Here is a 20,872-nt window from a genome sequence, read left to right as displayed (position 1 = left end):
TTACCTGGGTGTAGGTTATAGCTAATGCTAGGGAAATTAATCTGGTATCCAAAGGATGGCACGGGGGATGTGGTAGGATGTGAAGGAAAGTGTCAAGGAGAATGGTTAGCGGTGCCAAATAAAAGAGAAAGGTCAAGTGAGGTGAGGCCTGGAATGTGATGACCAGTACATTTGGCAATTAGAAGGTAGAATGGAAGATTCTCTCACCTTCATTTAGCCCCTGGGTTACTGTGTCATTTTGTTCAACTAGTTCCTCTTCTCTGCCTGGACCAATGTTGAGTGAAAATGGCATGCTCCACTTTCTGGAACTGCCTTCTACCCCAACTACCCAATGTTTATAATGTAACCAATTCTACTAGGCACCGCTTTCTGGACCACAGGTAGATTCCTGACTCACTCTGAGCTGATCAGAATCTCTCTTTGTTTCCTAAGAATATAGTTAGACTATGTTAAGCAATAGAGCAACAGAGCTCTGTAAAGTTGAGGTCAATCTCAAGTCACCTATGATATAATTTTATGTGGGAACCTGGATTATGTAAGCATTTGAGTTTGCCTTAAATCAATACTATTCACTTGCTTTAAATTTAGCTGTTTAAATTTAGTTGATCAACCCCCCAAGTCAAGTTCTCCAGAAATGATGTTACACTCTCCTCCAGAAAGAGCCCCATCCAAGTGAACTATGTCTCCAGCCCTTGAGACATTTTGTCCTTCCTCCTGCCCTCCTCCCTCCATCACCACTTCCCCAAGTGTCACACCAGTCATGGGAAAATACACTCTGAACTAGTGCAAGCAGTTCTTGCTGCATCCAGTTGCTGGACTGTGGAAAACTTCAGCCAATGTTGGTTCTCTGCTGGCTGGGAAACACCCATAAAGTCTAGCTTGCCCATGTCCTCCAAACTCTGCCTGTTCTACCACACTCACATCAGACTGACCAAGCTCAAACTCACACTCTACCACGGTTATTACACACAGCAGTGCAGGAAGGGGGGAGTTCAATGACAGGATGTCATAACTTCCAACTTTAAGAGGGCATCTGTTTGGGAGTGGTTTTTTGTGTTTTTTTGTTTGTTTGTTTGTTTTTAGGAAAACCCGTCATGGGAAAATGAACCAACACTCACTCCAACTCCTTTTGGGGAGGAAAGAAAAGAAAGAAAGGAAAGAAAGGAAAGAAAGGAAAGAAAGGAAAGAAAGGAAAGAAAGAAAGAGAAGAGGAACTAGTAGAAAGAAAGAAAGAAAGAAAGAAAGAAAGAAAGAAAGAGAAGAGGAACTAGTAGAAAGAAAGAAAGAAAAAGAAAGAAAGAAAGAAAAGAGGAACTAGTAGAAAGAAAGAAAGAAAGAAAGAAAGAAAGAAAGAAAGAAAAGAAAGAAAAGAAAGAAAGAAAAGAAAGAAAAGAAAAGAAAAGAAAGAAAGAAAGAAAGAAAAAAGGAGAAAAGGAAAAATCCCTCCAATCCCCACAAGCCTGTTCCCAAGGCCCGACACCCTGGAAGGCCAGCCTGGCTGGGCCCCCATGTCCCGGTGGACAGCAATGGTACCCACTGCCTCTGTTCTAATATTTAAAAAACAGGCTCCAATTTGAGTCCCAACATTGTATCACAAGGGGTCTTTGGAGTGGCCCTCCAGGAGCCAGCTGAATTGAAACAAACGGAATAGAAAGCAAAATGGAGTTTTCCAGAACTGTGGGGAACCAGATAGGTGCTGTCGTAGACGCTGGGCTCCCCAGGTCTTATCCATGAGTGGATGGATGAAAGGAGCAGATATGTACCCCCAGAACGCCCCAGGTGCTGACAGCTATAAAAGATTCCTCTTCACTTAGGATAAGCAAGGGCCTTTACTCAGAAGGGCTGCCCAGCAAATCCTCATCTGGAGGCAAACAGGGAAGCCTCCTGGACAGGTCCTTACCACCTCATACCACCAATTAATGGACTATGAGCATTCAATGCCATCAGTCTCTTAAAATCTTAGGCAGGAAAGGACAGAAAGAGAGAGAATAAGACATGTATGCATAAAACAGGAGAATGGAGGACAACACTGGATGCAAGGCAGAAAACAAGAAAGCAAGAGAATTATGTTTAAAACTCCAAGAAGTAAATTTAGCCAGAGGTTTAAAATTTTTCTTCCTGCTTTATAGTGAATTCTGTAACAAAGTTTAGAGAATGATGCTACCTTTTAATAAATGATATCTGTATAAGCAAGCATTACCTAAAATCTGCAGGGCATAACAGCCTTATTTTCATACTTTTAGGACTCAGTTTCCTCATCTTAAAATAAGAGATCCTAGAACTGAAGGTGTCTAAATCTTCCAGCTCTGAGACATTCCATGGGGAAAGGGGCAGGCATGGTCCCAGGGAGGCCTGAATTTCTCACAGCACTTCAAAGCATTGAAACCTAAGCATATTTGGTAGTTACTAATTTAATTGAATTCAGAAGTGTTCTTGCTAAAAAAAAAAAAAAAAATTAGGAACTCTCTTTCTCAGAGAAAACCAAACACATGATTTTACTCTGGGTGTTTAAGAGGATTAGGCACTATGCACTTAAGACATTTCCACAGATCCTCACAGCTAGCTCGCAGGACTGGGAGCAGAACTCGGGGGTTAAGAATGAACTCAGGAGTTGGACTGCCTGGATTTGCATCTTCACTCTCTTGATTAAGCAACTGAGGCAAGTTATTTCTCTGTGCCTTGGTTTCTCATATGTAAGAAAAGAATAGCAGTAATTCCAACTTTAAAAGATTCATACAGGACTAAGTGAGTTGATAGCAGTAACATACTTAGAACAGTACCTGGCACTTTGTATTTATTTAAAAAAATATATAAACTTAAGGACTAGGTGTCATTACTATCCCTATCTTAGAAGGGAAAAAAAAAACTAAGACTTAACGAAGGTTAAGTAACTGGTTCCAAAGTCACCCAGTGAGTAAGCTGAGGAGAGGGATTCAAACCAGACCAAGACTCCAGACCTTGTGGGCTTTCCTGCCATCACACACAGTCTCCCAATCCAGAGTTACTCAGTGAAGGCCGGGGGACACTGGAACAATGACTCAGGGAAGGCACCACTTTTTTATCGCTTAACCAGGAATTCCCAACTGTTTCCTGTTGACTTTTTTTTTTTCAAGTTAAAGTTAAAAATGTAAAGTCCTTTAGCATCATTCATTTATATCACTTCAAAGTTTGGTGCTCACTATTTCTTCTATCCACACTTGCTCCATATCATAAAACAACAGCAAAAATACAGATTAAGCCAACCCCTTTTCAAAACAAAACAAAACAAAACACGAAAAAAACAAAAGCAGACTTCTCATCATAGCACCTTGGACTAAAACACTGAATTTTTATTGTGCCCAGGCACTGTGCTAAGCATCAACATTGCTTCATTTGATCCTCATGATAATCCTCTAATTTCCATTTTACAGAAGAATAAACAAAACCTCAGAATGCTTAAGTAACACCCCCAAGCTCCCATAGCTAGCAAAAGGCAGAAGGAGATTTTCCACCATTTCTGCTTGACTCTCAAGTACTCTCCTGCACTCTTCCAGTAGAATGCAAGAACCAGGCCAACTACGAGATCACTTCACATTCCTCACAGAATGAAACTCCAGAGACAGGGCTGGGGGAGTGGGGGGGCTTTATAAAAATACATTAGCCTACTACGAACACCTAACATGTTAATTGTCCTCAAAGAGATTAAAGGATGCGGCAAATAAAGACAGAACAACCAAAATTTAAATGATAAGCTGTATCAGGTGGACAACTGAAGAATAACAATAATAAGATATAACATTTCTATTTTACAACTTTGTCAACTGTTTCTGACCTTCAGAAACCTTACTGGGTACTAATCTTGTCTCCTTGTCTCAGCAGACTTGGAGTCAATTGCATGAACACTCTGACTCCCATCAGAAAACGGGAAGCACTGCCCTGAGGACTGAACGAGTTCATGCAAGAAGGGCCTGGCAGAGGGCCCAGTGCAGGTACTCAACCAACCCGGGATGCTTCTCCTTGTGGCTGCCCATGCCTGGCATGGAGAGAGCTCATGGCTCATGGGAACCTTAAAAAACATCTACCAAAGGAGCTGAGTGAGAGGAATGTGCTGTGATCCCAGTCCTCTAATGGGATTCACACCTTTTCTACAACTGCCCATTTTCTGAACTCAGCTCTGAAATGAGCTATTATTCTCTGTTTCACTCTTCTTCATATTATCCAAAATAATTCAATGTCCACCTTTTCCTTTGGGAAAAATCAAAGGTTGACATGGCTACCTTTTGAACTCAAGCTGTTAAAGATCCCTTTCTTCTGTTCAAAAAGTTTTACTGATTTTGAAAGGTCTTATTGATAAAACATAAGAGAAACTCAGGGGAAAAGGACAAAGAGAAAGAAGAAGAAAGAGAAAGTATAAAGAGGCCAGAAAAGAAAGAGAAGGAAGAGAGCCCAAGAGGAGCAGAGAGAAGCAAAAGGCTATTGAATGCATAATTGCCAACAGTCTTAGCAACTGGCTCATGTAACAGTCATGGAGCATTATTTTTAAAAACCAAGGGGAAAATATTTACATAAAATCCAAAGGATATATGCTCTCTGTTAAATGCTGCAAAATGACAATGTATTCAATTCATTAATTCATGAATTAGTCTGTGTGATGTTTACTTCTGGCACCATTAGCATTTCTGAGCTGAATATTTAAGAGAACAAGGGAAAAATTTAAGGACTAAAGATAGAAGTGAAAAAATTTTTTTTTTCGGTTTTGTTTTTGTTTCTCCATTTGCATGCTTTGGCTATATTTGTACAGCATTCGTGAGACTCAGGGGCCAGGCTGAATGAAATGGGTGGCCGGAAACCTTCCAAGCCCCCCTTGAAGGCCTCTGCCTCCCAGGTACGTATAAAAGTCACAGGAATTTAGAACAATTTTTTAATTGTCCTTATAAATGATAGTTTCAAAAGCAGATATGTCACAATAAACACATATTAAGAGTAAATTAGGCCTTAATGATGTTTATCAAGTTTTATGTCCTAATTAAAAGCAGAATCACAACAATAAACATGACTTACCAGCAGAATTAACTCTGCCACAATTGTCTACTCTTCCCAAACATTCTTTGTGTGCTCTCGCGCCACACTTAAAACATAAATAGCCTTGATAAAATGTTCCTCTGAAAGGTAAAATTAGAGAGTGATATGTTAAAAGGTGCTAAATGCTGCCTCTATGAAATCATGAGTGCGAGGAAGAAAACAAGGGAACACAACGCTCTGCAAAGTCTTCTCAGCAGAGGGAGAGGGTCTCCTGGAGTTCAGAAGGAAGCGTCCAGGTACAAGGCTGAGGAAAGATCTGTTGGCTCAAAACTGTTAAGGCAATTTCCCTACTTCACAACATTTTGGCTGGGATATTAAAAAAGTCTGAAACACACAGCAATTATAGCAGCTCCTTTAAACTGAAAAACAGGACCAAGCAAGCTTACCTCAGAAGCATCTGGCAGACTTTGCAGGATGTAACCCGATTGAAGGTGTGCATCTTGAACTCATGGAAATTGGAGTCTGCGTAGTCTGGCCTTATGTTCGATCTATAAAAAGGAAAAAAAAAAAAAAAGTAACTTCCTAAAGAAAGTTTCACAACAAAATAGCAGTCATCTAAAACCTAAATTCATCAACATTACATTGGGTAGAGATCTGATTCAAGCAAAAAGGCTATTAAATATGCAATGTTTTCTAAGCCAAAAGTAGGCTTTGCATTAAAATATGCACCAAAATCTGGTTGCGTGCAAAGCAGCAACACGTAAGGATTTAAGCAAACTAATCCTCCTCAGAATTGAGGGTTCCCAGAGAACTCCACAGAATGGCCACATAGGTCAACCTGCCAGGAAAAACACAAAAACCTGCTGGATATTCATGCTGTGTGAGAGTTTCTCTAGCCACATCACTGAAATATAAACTAGATGGGGAGGGCAGGAGCGGGGGGGAAGAGGGTGCTTCATTCCCACAGAGGCCATCTCTAAATAGGTATGTGGATGCTGTAATGATCTGTAAAAGTGAATAATTTTATAAAAAGTTTTGAAATAAAACATCAGTCTGATCATCAAAAACTTCCTCCTTAACAATTTGCTTTCCTTGTAATCCAAATTAAAAAATCAACAAAACTGTTATGTTTTATATTTTATTCTTATTATCTACATATGCAAAAGAATGTATGAAGCATACTGCAAACTACCATAACTGATGTCAGATAAAAAGAAAAAAAAAATAACACAACCAAAGTAACTTTGTGCCAAGGCTGTGACAACCACACAACGTCCGTTACTCTGTTTAACTTTCCCACCAATCCCAACGACTCGGCACTAATCATATCAGTAATTTACAAACAAGGAAACTGAGGCTAATACTAAAGTAAGGGAAATGGCAGAGTCAGGCACTCCAATCCACGTCTGTTCTCTTTGCCCCTGAAGCTTTGGTGCAAAGAGGAATTCAACAATATTCACCTTAATATAATCAGATTGTTGGAAACAGTCAATTTAGCCATTTCCAGGAGTTTTTTTTATAGTACTTGTAATTTATCTACATCACAGAAGAAAGCAGAAAAATTAGAAAAGGACTAAAAAAAACAGATATAAATCGGAGGTATACCAGGAAAGCTAAGATGATGCTCTCCATCATGTTACAATCAATTTGAGAGAGTGTAGGAAAAGTCTGAGATACTGATGAGCTAGGATTTCCCCTTTTATAGAATACAGCAACTCTCAACCACACAGAGCCTTGGTGTAATGAAGCATAACGCAGGTGGGCGACCAGGCATCAATCTCTGAGGTACCAGGAGAAGCCTTATGAAAAAACATTCACAAAGGCAATTGGAGTAGCGGGCAGTGATGCAGAAGTGTCAGCGAGGTCAGCCTTCTAATCCATCTGCTGAATATGAGCATGCTAAAAATGAAATCAGATATTAGTGCCATCTGGGATTTCTCTGCTCCATGCTTCTGGTGACCTCACTTTTTAGGAAAATGTTCTGCTGCATGCTGAAAAGCATGGCCACTTCCATAGCAGTATTTTTGTGTTCCTGATTAAAAATTATAGCTCTTCGTGAATAGAGAAGTAGAGAAAAGGTGAGGATCTAAAAGCAAAACTCTGTTCACGAGAATCTTGAGTCCATAAAGCCATGCACTGGAAATAGCATCAAACCCCATTTCCTTAGCCAGGAAGGCCTGTTGTTCATTTTTCTCTGAACATCAAGGTGATAGAGTCACACATGGATTGTCAAATAACAGCTTAAGTCCTGGGAACTTGAAGAATTCATCAGCCTGGAGTTGTAGACTAAAAGTAGGTCTCCTTCAGAAATGTAAATGGGTCCCAAACAAGTAAGAATTTAATTAATTTTAAAAGCTTGCCTGGGACGGATGTGTAATATCTTTCTCTAAGGGTTCAACTTAAGTGATAGACAGACAGATAACCAGTCTTTCGACCTTCAGTTACTTTCACCAACCAACTAGGAATAAGCGGACTTTTTAGAAGACAAAAAGCTGAGAGGAGAATCACACTAAGGAGGTTAAAAAAAAAAAAAAAAGAAAGACAAGAAAGAAAAAAAATTCTGAAAATATTGTTAATGGTAGTTGCCATAAGTGAAATGAGACTCAAAATGGTAGAGTAGAATGGTAGGGAAGAAATGTTGGAATTAAAAAAAAAAAAAAAAAAAACTATAACTGCATATTATTTTTTAAATTTAAAATTAAACACTAAAGAATAAAAGTTAACTCTAGGACCCAGGAACTGCTACTGGGGCACTAGAGAATTCAAAAGTATAGTTGAGGACAGGAATCTGAAATTAGACCACCTGGGCTTAAATCCTAACTTGGAAGTCACTAACAGTGTGACCCTGGGCCAGTTAGTAAGTATAAGACAGGAATACTCATAAAATCAAATTCATAGTGAGGTAATGTATGTAAAGTGCTTAGGACTTTGCCTAGCCCAGAGTTAGTGTTCAATAAGCACTGGCTACCATTTACAAATTGTTGATTCCAAATCCACAAAATAACGATGTAATCAGAACAGTGCTTTATGAATTGTAAGAATCCCTTGGTAGTCTTGGGACCTAGTTCCCAGAGGATTCCCATTCTCCTGAGAATTTCATGCAGGAAGCCTGTTATATGCTCAGTGTCCTTTGGACAAGGAATCCATAGATAATGATTTAAGCATGATAAGAAACAGGGCTGCCCAGGAGAACACATGTATGCAAAAGTCCAGGGAATTAGATGAAATCATATCAAGTGCCAAATGAAGAGAGGTGTCAACACACATGGACTACAGCCTTTGGGGAGGCAAAAACCGAAGACAGTAATTGGCTGGATGGGAAGAGCTGGAAAGGTAGATTGGAATAGAAAAATATGGAGAAATATCAGAGTTATAGGCGAGTAACACAAGGACAAAAATGACCAAAAGTGGCATTTATTGCACACTTGTAATGCACCAGGCACATTAACAGGCTCTTCATATATTTTTTCACATTTACTTCTCACAACAAACCTAGAAGGCAGAGTCATTCATTCATTTCATATTAAGTACCTACCATATACACAGATTCTAAGGCCTGAACAGAAAGAAGGATCCCTCAGCCAGAGCCCATGAGTAAAAAGGAGATATGAAAGAGATGAGATAGGAGAGGTTGGTAGGGGCCAAGGAAAGAGGTGAGATCTTACACAAGGATTAATATCACATTTAGTTGACCAAAAAAAAAAAAATCTCTGTGGCCACTAGAGAGAGCATTCCTTGTAGTGAAGCAAGAGTGAACACAGCAAGACCCTATGGGACTGGGTTATCTATAGATGAGAACGGAGGGTCAAATATAGGTTAGCTCACTTGCTCAGTCACGCAGCTCTACAGACACAGAGGATTCCATTTAAGGAACCTGTTCTGATATGTGACAGTTTACTTGTGAGAACTTGAATGGAATCTTGTAGCTTTCTCAGGAAAATGTTCCCATTTCTTGTGCTTCATATAGGGCCCATTAGTAATACAATTAATCAATCAAATATTTATAGGGCAAAGTATGCTAATGCTCTTACACCTCCTTTTAACTTTACACATTCTCCTTAGATTCTTGCCTCTTCTCACCTGGCTTCATGTTTGCACTATGCTGAGGACCATGTGTCTCCCCTTAGCCTTGGCTCCTTCTCCATTCTCTGGATCTGGATTCCCAGGGGCTCCACAGGCATCTCAAATGCAGCACATACAAAACTCAGCTCCACACCTTTCCTAACATACTGGACTATGACCAAATTCTGATTTCATTCCATCAACATTCACTCTATCTTCTAGCCTGGAGACTTGAGAGGTGCAATGAATTTTTCCCTCTCCCTCATACCTTCTACATATTCATTTTCCCTTAACCCATTCTCTGTTCCAATTTCTCCTTTCCTGAAACCATAACAAATTTCTGTTGATTCAACCTTAAAAATACCTCTTCAAAAATTCAGGTTCCATTCTCTTTCCTTACTACCTAATTCAATCCCTCAGTATCTCTCAACTAAATTGTTACAATGGCCTTCTTAATCATTCCGTCTTCTACTTTCTTTCCCTACGTAAGGCCATCTTCCATACTATTCCCAGAATTACCTTCAAAAAATAAAAATAGGTCACTCCCTCCCTTGGAGACTTCTGCTGGTTCCTACTGCCTGAAGCTACAACTTCTAGCAAGGGCATACAAAGTGTTTTAAGTTCTAGCATGCCCCTTGCATGCCTCTTCTTTCCCAAACGCTCATAAGCCATAACTAGAGGTACACAGACCTTGTCACATTTCCTAAACATATTCTTCTCGTTCATAACTCTGTACTTTTGTAGTCCAATCCCTCTGCCTAAAATGTTTCCCTCAGCCTGCAGCTGCTAACTTGCCTGGTTACTCATTTTGGGCCAGATAAAAATGGGACTCCTTGGATAAAATCTTCTGTGAGTCCACAGGATAAAGATAATGATTATCATTTCATCTGGGTTCCCAAAGTACTTTTCCAGTCCTCTAGTGTAGTACTACACATTGTAGTATAACCACTTATTATCTGCTTCCCACTACCAGAAAACTAGCTCTGTGCTATTCATGTTTATATTGTCCGGTCTTATTACGTCAGTGTCTCACGTTTAATATAGATCATTGTTGAATAAATAAACAAAGGCCACTAGCTATATTTTAAATATCTGCTACTTAAAGGGAAAAAAGCTAAAGGAAAAAAGAAAAACAACAGTTACTACCCCTAGAAAATCATCCATTGAGTTAAAGAAACAAAAGCTCATACCCATGAAACACTCACAAAATATAATTAAAGATAAAAGAAATAAAAAGATCGATCAGTGGCTACATGGGAGCAAGTGAGAACAAGTGGTGTTTGGTAGATGAAGGGAAAAGGGAAAGTTATGCAAGTCTGGGGGGTAAGATGAGATTGAAAGTTCTGAAATGAGTATCAGGTATTCACAGAATGGTGGATAGGGCATATTTACTACAGCATCATCTGTGCCACCCACCATGGTTAAATTTATGTGTCAGCCCAGATTTTTGGTCAAACATTTTTCCAGGTGTTTCCATGAGGGTGTTTTTGGATGAGATTAACATTTAAAATGGGAGACTATTATCTTCAAGATACTTAGTCATATCATGCCTCTTTTTAAATAAGATTTTAAAATACATATAATAATTTATCACATGAATAAAGAACCAGAAAAAGCACTGGGTCATCTCAACAGATGCCAAAAAAGACATTTAATAAAATGTAGCATGTGCTTCTGATGAAATTCTAAATAAATCAGATGTTGAGGGATACTTCCTTGACATAATGAAGAGTATCAAGCTGAAGACAATAGAAAACATACTTAATTTTAAACACTAGCAGTATCCTATTGAAGTTAAGCAAAGTTTGCTGAAGTCAATTATTCAGCATTGTTCTGGAGGATCTGATCAATGTAATAGGACAAAAATAAATGTGAGAGATATTGTAAAAAAAAAAAAATACAGAATTATCATTTGGAGGTGACACTGTTGGGACAACTGGGAAAAACCAAAAGAAGAAACACAAACTAGTGAAACTAGTAAGAAGAAAAGACACATCAGGTAGTGTCTGGAAAAACATATCTCTAGGATCCCAACGTTCTCCAGCAGTGAAATGCAGGAACATGTGAGTAGTGTTTTCACCCAGCAACATTCCTTGAGACTCAAAGTTCAAGGATTTTCACAGGTTGGTCACATAAGCACCATCATGACCAGCCATCATGATCAGCCACATGATCAGCCACAATCATTAAAAACTCCCAGAAGGAAAGTAGATGCTCACCATAAATCACATGATTTAAAAAAAAAAAAAAAAGTTCAGGTAGGCTGGCACAATGAAATTCAGTCCCTGGGCACACCAAATGGCCTTACCACTTGGCACCAGAGGGGACATTTCAAAGCCAAAGTTCCCAGACGCCAGCCAAAGGACAACCCTGTAAGCAGACCCTTTTAAAGACAACAAACCCAAACCCCCCAAGTTTACTCTTCCCTGCACAAAAATGTCTAAGAAAAATCCCAGCATGAAATGTTCAGGTTCTATATGAATGAAATTTAAAAATTAAAGGAGGAAAATCAAAAGTATTCAAGTAAATAAAAGCTACATATCCAAACTGCTGAATAAGAAGTTTGCATATTTTATTATAAATACACACTCTCTCAGGTTAATTTATAAAGAAACAATTATTTTCCCCTAAACAAACACACACACAGACACACTTTTTTTTTTTAACTTGAGAAATGATTATAAAATTCAACTGGGTAAATAAACGTGTGAGGATAATCAGGAAAATTTTAAAACTAAGACAAATTATTGCAGGGAATACGTAGGTACATTTTCTAAAGGTACATTATTAAATCGGTATGGGACTGACAACAAGACAGACAGAAAGATCAATAAGATAGTCTTACAGGGGACCAAGCATGTGCACAAAGGTGGTATGTGATTTTTGTTGCAGTTTGTTCACTTATTTATCTGCTCAAAAAATAAAAACTTAATACGTGTAGGCAGTGGGATACAATGATGAGTAGAAACAAGTAAAATTTCTGTTGTTTGGTGCTGATGGGGAAAATAAATATCTAAATAATTCCATAGACAACTATGAAATTACAGGTGTGTCAAAGATAGTGTTAGGAAAACTTACAACTTGGAATGTGACCTTGTGAACAGATTATCACAGAAGGCTTTCCTATAGAAACAATGCTTGCATTGAGATCTAAAGATAATCAGGAATTCAGCAGGTGAAAGGAAGAATGTCCCAAAGAAAAAATAACAAAATATATTTCAGAAAATGCATTCCCAGCTTTTTGAAAATGTTAAGGAAATTATGTTACTATCACTTATTTTATAAGGATATAAAGTTTAGATAAAGATTGATACTATTTGACAAATATGTATTATATGCCTATAATGTGCCATGAACATAGCCAGCAATGAGGTTTAAGATGGACAAAACTTCTGCCCTCATGCAGCTTATTTCTATATGTAAATATAAAATTTAGATAGAAATCTGAAATATGTTTTAAGAAAACAAAAACACTTGAAGAAAATATTGATGACTACATAATCTTTAAAGGTAAAAAATAAAGATAGCTGGATTTCTTTTTAAAAACCCAAAATTTTCCTTGAACCAAAAACAATAAAAAAAACCAGAAAGTAGGAAAATATCTGTAATATATATGATAAAAGATTAATGTCCTTGCAATACATAAATGTTCTTGAAAATCTGTAAGAAAAAAATGGAGACCCCAGTTGAAAAATTAGCAAAGAAATCAACAAGGCGATTTATTAAAAAAGAAATAAAACAATCAATGAACACAAAACATGCTTAAGTTACTGGTAACCAAAAGAAATGCAAATTTAAATAAGATATCATTTCACATATCAAATTGGCAAAAAAGAAAGAGATAAAAGAAAACCGATAATACCTAGGGTGGATGAAGCTACAAAAATATCCCAAAGTTTAACCTGAAAGATTTACTAATCATTTAATATAAAATTCTACTTATTCGAAATAATCATGAAGGTTTCATTACAAGAGTTTTAATAATTAAAAGTTGGAGTTGATTTAATTAAAAGATAAGGAAACAGAGAAATTATAGCACATCTTTGCGATGGAATACCATACAACAATCAGAAAGGAAAAAGAGAACATATATATATTAGCCAAGAAAGATATTTGCAATATATTATAGGAGAATAAGTTGCTACTAAACTGTATCTATATCTGTGATTGACATAACACAAACTACTTGCTAACATACATATGTGAAAATGAGAACAATAGGTAAGGGCATTATGCTTTTTTTTTTTTAATTTTAAAGTTATCTGTGTTTTCCGAAGTTTCTACAGCAAACGTGCATTATTCAATGTATTCCTTACATCTCCTCTTTTTTAAGATGAAAAGAACAACAGGAATAATCACAAGAATATGTACAAGCAACCTGACTCAAGTACACAGACAATATGTCATTGAACAGGATCTCAGGCAAAGATGTGTCTCAAGCCTCTGCTCTTAATCACTATGCTAAAAATATCACAAGGCAATTAAAAAGCAAAGACAAACAGAATTAAGTGCTTGCAACATATGTGAAAATATTCTGGGTATAAAAGGAGCTATTACAAATCAGTGATAGTATAATGATAAATTTGACCCACAGAAAACTTGGCAAAGGATACGACCAAGAAACTGATAAAGAAAAAACAACTGACTGAGAAGCCTGTAATAAACTATTCAGCCTCATCGGTAAGTGTAGAGATATGGATGCTCCAGAACATCAGGGCTACAGCAAGCACAATGTTTGGAAACAGTCATTCCTGGACACTTAATTGCTTCGTTCTTCCCTTCCCAACCCCCACCCCCTTAGAGATACGATCTTTGTGAGGCTGCATTTAGTCTAAGAACCAACAGAGTTCATCATCTGTAAATATTTCCTTAAATGGGAGCACACAGATTGTTAGCATTTCAAAATGGTAGCCTAGCCCCCGGTACAAATGCATAGTGCTACAGCAGGAACTGAATTTTCTGGAATAGGCAAGATGTTGCCCCATGCAGACAGAGTGACCAGCAGTTACAGACCCAAGGAAAGCTAGCTCAGCTACACCTTGTTCCTGTTCTTTCTGCTATCAGTAACATCTCTATCCTTGACTAATTAAACAGGATTCTACCCAAACTGCTCGAGTGTGGGGGGTGGAATGTATCTTTTTTCTTCCTAATACATTACCCACTAGGAAACCTTGGCTTTCAAAAAAATGAAAATTAGAACATTTTGTTTATAATAGTTAATAACTGTAAGTAAATTAAATGTCCAGTGATAAGGTACTGGGCAAGTATATTGTGGTAATTCCATATAATGGAAGAGTAATCAGCCATTTAATCATATTGAAGAAGAGCTTTTACAAGAAAATAGAAGTATAAAGTTTTACTATTGAACAATATGTACATATGTATATGTGTGTGTATTTCTGTTACCATAGAGGATATAACATACACAGGAAAGGAGAAATTAGGATCACTATAGTCTCATAGCATGTAATGTTCCCTCATTATATGTGTAACAATATCCTTTTTTACATTTATTTGCATGACTATTTTATTAATATTTCTTTTCCCCCAAAATACTATAAGCTCCATGAGGCCAGGGCTGTGTCAGATTGTTTTTATCTCTGTATCCCAAGCATCATGCGTGGTGTCTAGCATAAACAGGCATTCAACAAATGTGTTGAAGTTTAACAGAATGTCAAAAGATTAAAGATATAAGAGTAAAATGAAGTTAGTGTACAAAATGTATTACAAATACAACTGATTGTTAAACATAGGTTACAAATTTAGTGCTAAATTTCCCAGAAACCAAAGCAAAGAGGAAAATAGGATAGCTTCTAAGATAATTGTACAAATTTTCCCGGCACGACAGTGTAAGAAAAATCGCAGTGATTAGGTTTTCATAAAAGGGGCACAGTGTGTGATATGTAGCCAATGTCTCCAACATCCTCATAAATACAAATGTGCACCTGCCCCTTCTACCTCTTCCTGATGTGAACCCATGACATCATGCTAAAGTATCACTCAGCAAAAGCAATTCTATGGGGGGGGGGGAAGCTTTCAGGACCTATTCCATCTACATATCATCACTTAAAACAGCCTTCGTGTCCCCTAAAGTCAGATACCAAGCTTTGGCTAGTCAAATATCTTTTAAGTTTAAGAATAATTCCAAATATATGAAAATTATCTATAGATAAGACAAACATTTGTGCCAAGTCCTCAAGTACTAGATCTAGAGGTAGCAGTCCTTATAATTTAGAAGAAATTTCCAAAACAAATGAAGGCTATTATTATCTTAATTGATATTAGTTTATATAACTCCTTTCTCCATGAGGACTAAAGATAGATCAGAAAAATACACAAATCCTACAGACCTAAAGTTCAAAACAGACCTAAAGTTGCATGAAATAGAAACCCCATGCCTCACTCACTCCCCAACATACAGGACTGATTATTGAGCCAGCTGGAAAACAGATCATATTTAGTCAAGTATTTTGTATACTCTGAGATTTACCAACTAACTAAACATTCAAGAATATCAGAAGAGCTATCCAGGTTGTTTTTGTAATGTCTCATGTGTTCTGAATTCTCCAATTCTAAAAAAGCATACTTAAGCCAAGTAGTCTTTGCCAAAAATCAAAATAAGATCTATCATTTTATTCCCCCAATGTAGGCTTTCCTGTCAGATACAACTTTAAGAGTTTCATTAAATGGTGGGTTTTTCCTTTCTTTTGTTATCATGAAAAATTTCAGACTATCCTATATTGTGAAGGATAATTGTGAAATTAAATCCACCAAATAGCTAATAGATAAGTACAAAGACCCTGAAACACACAATCTCTCTGTAAACAATCCTAAATCCTTACTTGTTTTTTCATAATTTGTTCCCTCAACACCACAGCACACTAATTACACTGCTGGCTACTGGAAAGGGCAATAAAATGAACAACAAACAGCTCCTCCAAAAACCAAGTTAAAAAAACAAAGTTCAGAAGGGACACCTTCACCTAGTCCTAAGGATTCATAAAAGGAATGAAAACAGAAAAGAGATTTATAAATCACATCCAAATCTTATTCTTTATATTCCAAATCACGTACAGTCCTTTATCTAGGGAAATGAATAAATAGTTCCAAAATACCAATAAAAATAAGATAATGCTTGGCTCTGAAAAATAGTATTTTCTTATCTATTATATATTGCACTTCTTTATTTCATTCAACGTTGACTCTATAGTAATTTTAAATATACATCCATCACTGAATTTCTGTGACATCTCAAGGAAATTATTGAATGAAATGTAAAGTCAGTGAAATCTAGAATACATTTAAAGTGCAAAAAATGTCAGACAATAAGCAATTTGGGTCTTTGTTACAAACTTGATGTGTGGCTCTTGGCACAGAACATATCTTTCTATTTTTAGTCTCCTTGCTAATCAAAGAATTACATCTGTCACCCCTGCTTTAGAAGTGGGTGGGAGTGGGAGAAGGAAGGAGGATCACCATTTGTTGGTACCTGTTCTATCAGATTTGTCCTGAAAATAAAATGAAAACACATATATGTACATATTATTAAATTTTATTAAATGAAAAGCATTATACAAATGCTAGATGATACATCTACTCTTATTATTATCATTGTCATAAGTGACAACATGTGGTAGAAACCTCAGAGGCCTCATAAAGGTAGAACAAAATAATGACCCACCCATCACCATATCCTGAATCAATGGAAATAAATTTCATAAGGATATCAAAATTTATTTATTTAGTCATACATTCAACAAATTGAGTGTCTATTATACTCCAGTTGCTTTCTAACACTGGGAATGGAACAGTGAATTTATCTACTCCAACAACCACAGATACCCAATGAATCTGGATTATCTTGCTTTACTTCAATTCTCCCATTAAAACATATTATTTATCCTCCTGATACTGAGAGAGTGAGAAAGGTAAAGAGAGAAGGGCAGGCAGGCAGAGAGACTCTCAATATTCAGGATTGAACAGCAAGACATGTCCCACTGTGTTAGCTATTCCATGTAAGGGACAGGTTCTAGAGAATTTGGATTTTCTCATTCTCTGGTCCAATAAATCTGCACCCTAAACTCAAACACTGAAGATGACATGAATTAGGAATGCTGAGCTGGCATGGTGAATTTAAGTTCTTATGGCACATTTTAAATTGTGTCTGATAATATGAAGTTTGCTGTTGAATTAATGTGTTTTATAAGCATGCGGAGATGGAGAGGATACTGCTACAAAGCAATATTGAGAAACAAAAGAGGAAATCTGAAAGATAATCTGACATGCCTCATAAGGATTTCCTCTTCAAATTCTGTGATGATTATATATGAAAAAACGTTTTTTAATCAACATCTTATCCTTTTCATTTCAAGTCTCTGTTTTACACTAGACTCCATGCAGAAGTATAAATTGAGCAGGATTTCAGTATAAATTTCACATGAATTGAAGCTACTATCATTTATCAAAACCAAAACCTACTCCCCCAAAAAGGCAAGTACTCTAAAACATTAAATATACTTGTTAAAGGGAAAGGCATATTTGTTATTAATATTACCATGACAAAATACACAACTAATAAGGGTTTTTAAAGTGGTTTGGAATATTCTAGGCCCTGTGAAACTTACGCATCATGAAGACACCTGTCCTCTACAAGGTTGCCATAAAGTGAAGAGACAAGACTCACATGTGGACAATTTGTACAGGAGGGAAGAGCTTGCACAGGGCATAGAGAACCATGCTTCAGGAGCAAAACACAGCAACTGGAGATGAGAAGACAGGTGGCTACCCAGAGTCCCCATTCCAGGGCAGATACAACAAAAACTTTTATTAAAGTAGGAGAGAAGCTATTAGTGTTCAAAGGTATCAGCTGGGTAGAAGCAAGGATTTATTCAGGTGAAGAGCTGGAGAGTTGATGCCCTGAATTCTAGGGTAGACAAGAGAACCACGGATGGGTTCATGCTTAAAGACCAAATTTACGCACAAGAACTGCATCAGGGCACACAAAAACAGAAAGGTAACAAAAATGATACAGATCCGGATGGGAGCGGGGAGTGCACATTCAGCTGAATCATTAAAGAAAGATGACTGATCTCAAGATATGGGCTGCTACTGTACATCTGTCCTAGTATTAAAGAACTTCCTGGAGCAGGTCAGGGGCTGCTAAGGCTGACAGATGAGAGCCACGTGGCCAATGACCCTTGCCAAGCTCTAGGACCTCTGGGAAGCATGCAGCACTCAAGCTGGAAAGAATGAATAGCCCTGAGAAGACAAGACACTCCAGTCCGGAGAACTAGTATGGGATTAGCATAAGTCAGAAAAAGGCTGGATAAGTAAGGAAAACAGAGGTTTCAGAGGGCGGCAAATGCACCTGACCTTCAAGGAGAGAAACGTGATAGAAGCTGTGCTTCCCTCCCCCCCACCCCCATGGCAGATGGGGAGAAACACACACAGATGCATCTCTCTCTCCACCAAGGCAAACAACACCGCCCCTAATGGTATCAAGGCTACCTTAGAGGGAGGAAAAACCTCGTGCTTCTTTGGTCTATCTCCGAGCCTGAAGAAAATTTGATGATGCCTTGATGTCAGACAACACAAAATAAGCCGGAAACCCAAGTAAACTTTCAGCTTTCTCCAGCCACAGGATGGAGGCCCTTCACTGCTACTTTATATCTCCAAGTATTTGGGTGATAGTATTTCCCAAATATTTCTGAAGAAAATGAATCCAAACCTGCCATTACTACCTGGGTGTCCAAAAGAACAGACAGCAAAAGGGAGCCAGCCCTGTTTTCTGTGGAGTCAGTGGTGCCTACTGGTCTCAGTTATGCAGAATAGCCTGAACACAGCCTCATCCTCCACCGTGAAGTACTAGATTGATCCTCTAATTCCTGCCTTTCCGCTGAATGTTGGGTTTTTTTTTTCCCCTTCAAAACTAATTACATTAGAGAAACTCAGAGTAAAATATTCTGCAAAGCACACTTTTCTCACTATCCTTTGTCAATGAACTTCAAATTGTCCTGTGATTTGGGATTCTCTGTCCTACAGTCTCTATCCATTCTGAAATAATTTAAACTCCCAAATGAGGCCAAAAGCATACAGCACAGGGAAACTCAAGTAGCTACTCCTAAAACAAAAACTGGAACAGTGTCACTGGCTGGAAATAGACACATGTGCCAGCCTACCTCGAAAAAAGAAAAGCACAAGCACCCTCAAAAAATATCAGGGCATTCTAGCAAACAGAGTCAAAAAACATCTGAGTGCCCTCAATGCCCTAAACAATGTTATAAAAATACAATTAAATCCTGAGCTTGCTTGAGTCTATGAGCCTTCCGCGCCCCAACACTAGGTGATGTCAGTGGTGAAAAGCAGCATGGAGCACAGTATCTTCCTTCCCATGTTCCTCCAGCGGGCCTTGCCTCTTCTCTGGCCACAAGCATCATGTGCCTAAGTTACTGCCACAGCCTGTGGGCTCAGCCGCAGACTTAGGCCTGTGCCCTCAGGGTTCTCCTTCCATGCAGGCTGGCAGAGGTAAGCAGTGCCCTCTAGCAATGCTGCAATAAGTTCTCCACCATATGCAACCATCCACAGGCAGCCCCTTTCCCTCTCCACCTCCCCAAGTCTTTTGTCGGCTTACACCTGGATTCTCCTTCTGGGCCTGGACCCTTCAGATTGCCAGGTCAGTTAAGATGGGTAACTTGGTGTGATTTCCTTTTATTCCCAGAGATTGGCTGTTGGCCTCATGCATGAAAGCCTGTGGATGGCTCCCAGCCATGGTACATCAACTCTGGCCAGAACCCTGGGCCTGCATTCACCTGGGAGGAGAAACTAAAACGGTCAGCATCAGCAACTTCTAAGTGCTTAGGATCTCTGGAGCATTGTCGTGACACTTGCTTTACCTATATTTTCTCATTTGACATCACAACAATGGCAGATGATGACGCTGAGGCTCAAAGAGCTTAAGTAATATTTTGAGGGTCACCTAACTAGAAAATTTAAGCATCATGATTCAAATGTTGTCTATTGATTTCCAAAATTAATGCTTCTAACCTTTATCTTCTATGACCCCGAGTTTAACAAAAAAGAGAAAATCTGTAGGAGTCTTGGTTTCTGGGAATTTTTACCTGGCCCATGCCTGGGATAATGACCAGAAGAGCAGCCCCAGCCCATAAGAATGCTCCACAGCTGGCCATGGCCCTCAGCTTAGGCTTGTGGTGACACCAACCCAGTGAGCTCAGAGCTCCAACCATGGGATGTCCTCAGTCTTACCATCCCTTCCCCTATCCCATGCTGAGTCCCAGAAAAAGGCATTCAGTATCACAAGAGGTCTCAGGGTAATGTTCAGCTTGGGAGCTGAAGCTACATTAGACCACAGGGCACACAGCAGCTTCACAGACAAGCCAATAACTTAGTAGACCCAAGTCTTCCTTGACCCCAACAGTGCACCTATACAATTAAACACAGCTGTAGGCCATACTCTACAGAGTGGCCTGTTCTTTGTTCCTTCCCAACCCCCCAAACAGTTTGCGATCCTATCTTCCATCTTTCCATATTTGTTAGTGGTACTACCACATTTTCAACGTTATAAAGAACAAAAACAATTATCAACATGGGGCTGATGTAAAAGTTTAATAAGTTAATATGCACAAAGAGCTCTGCACTGTGCCTGACACATGAAAATACAGAATAAATGATAAATAGTATTATTTCCTTAACTATAACATTTAAATACTGTAAGGTAGATATTATGTCGCCACTTTGTGATTTCCTAATAGAGGCTTAGAAAAGGAAGTTAAGCAACTTGCCCCAGCTCATG

At 38.2% G+C, this 20,872-nt stretch overlaps 1 protein-coding gene across 1 annotated transcript in view; it reads right to left on the bottom strand.

The window, feature by feature from the left end:
- The window catches only part of VAV3 (vav guanine nucleotide exchange factor 3), a 362,307-nt gene that overhangs the window by 125,296 nt on the left and 216,139 nt on the right, over positions 1 to 20,872 (bottom strand). Inside the window, exons 16-17 of the mRNA XM_036089450.2 lie at positions 5,448 to 5,549; positions 5,041 to 5,141 (exon numbers count right to left, since the gene is read on the bottom strand). Of these exons, the coding sequence (XP_035945343.1) occupies positions 5,041 to 5,141; positions 5,448 to 5,549 (203 nt within the window). The remainder of the gene's footprint in view (positions 1 to 5,040; positions 5,142 to 5,447; positions 5,550 to 20,872) is intronic.

Source organism: Halichoerus grypus, chromosome 5 (genome assembly GCF_964656455.1).
Source record: "Halichoerus grypus chromosome 5, mHalGry1.hap1.1, whole genome shotgun sequence".
Taxonomy (NCBI): domain Eukaryota; kingdom Metazoa; phylum Chordata; class Mammalia; order Carnivora; family Phocidae; genus Halichoerus; species Halichoerus grypus.
The sequence above is the reverse complement of the archived record's forward strand: the minus strand, read 5'-3'. Positions and strand labels throughout refer to the sequence as shown.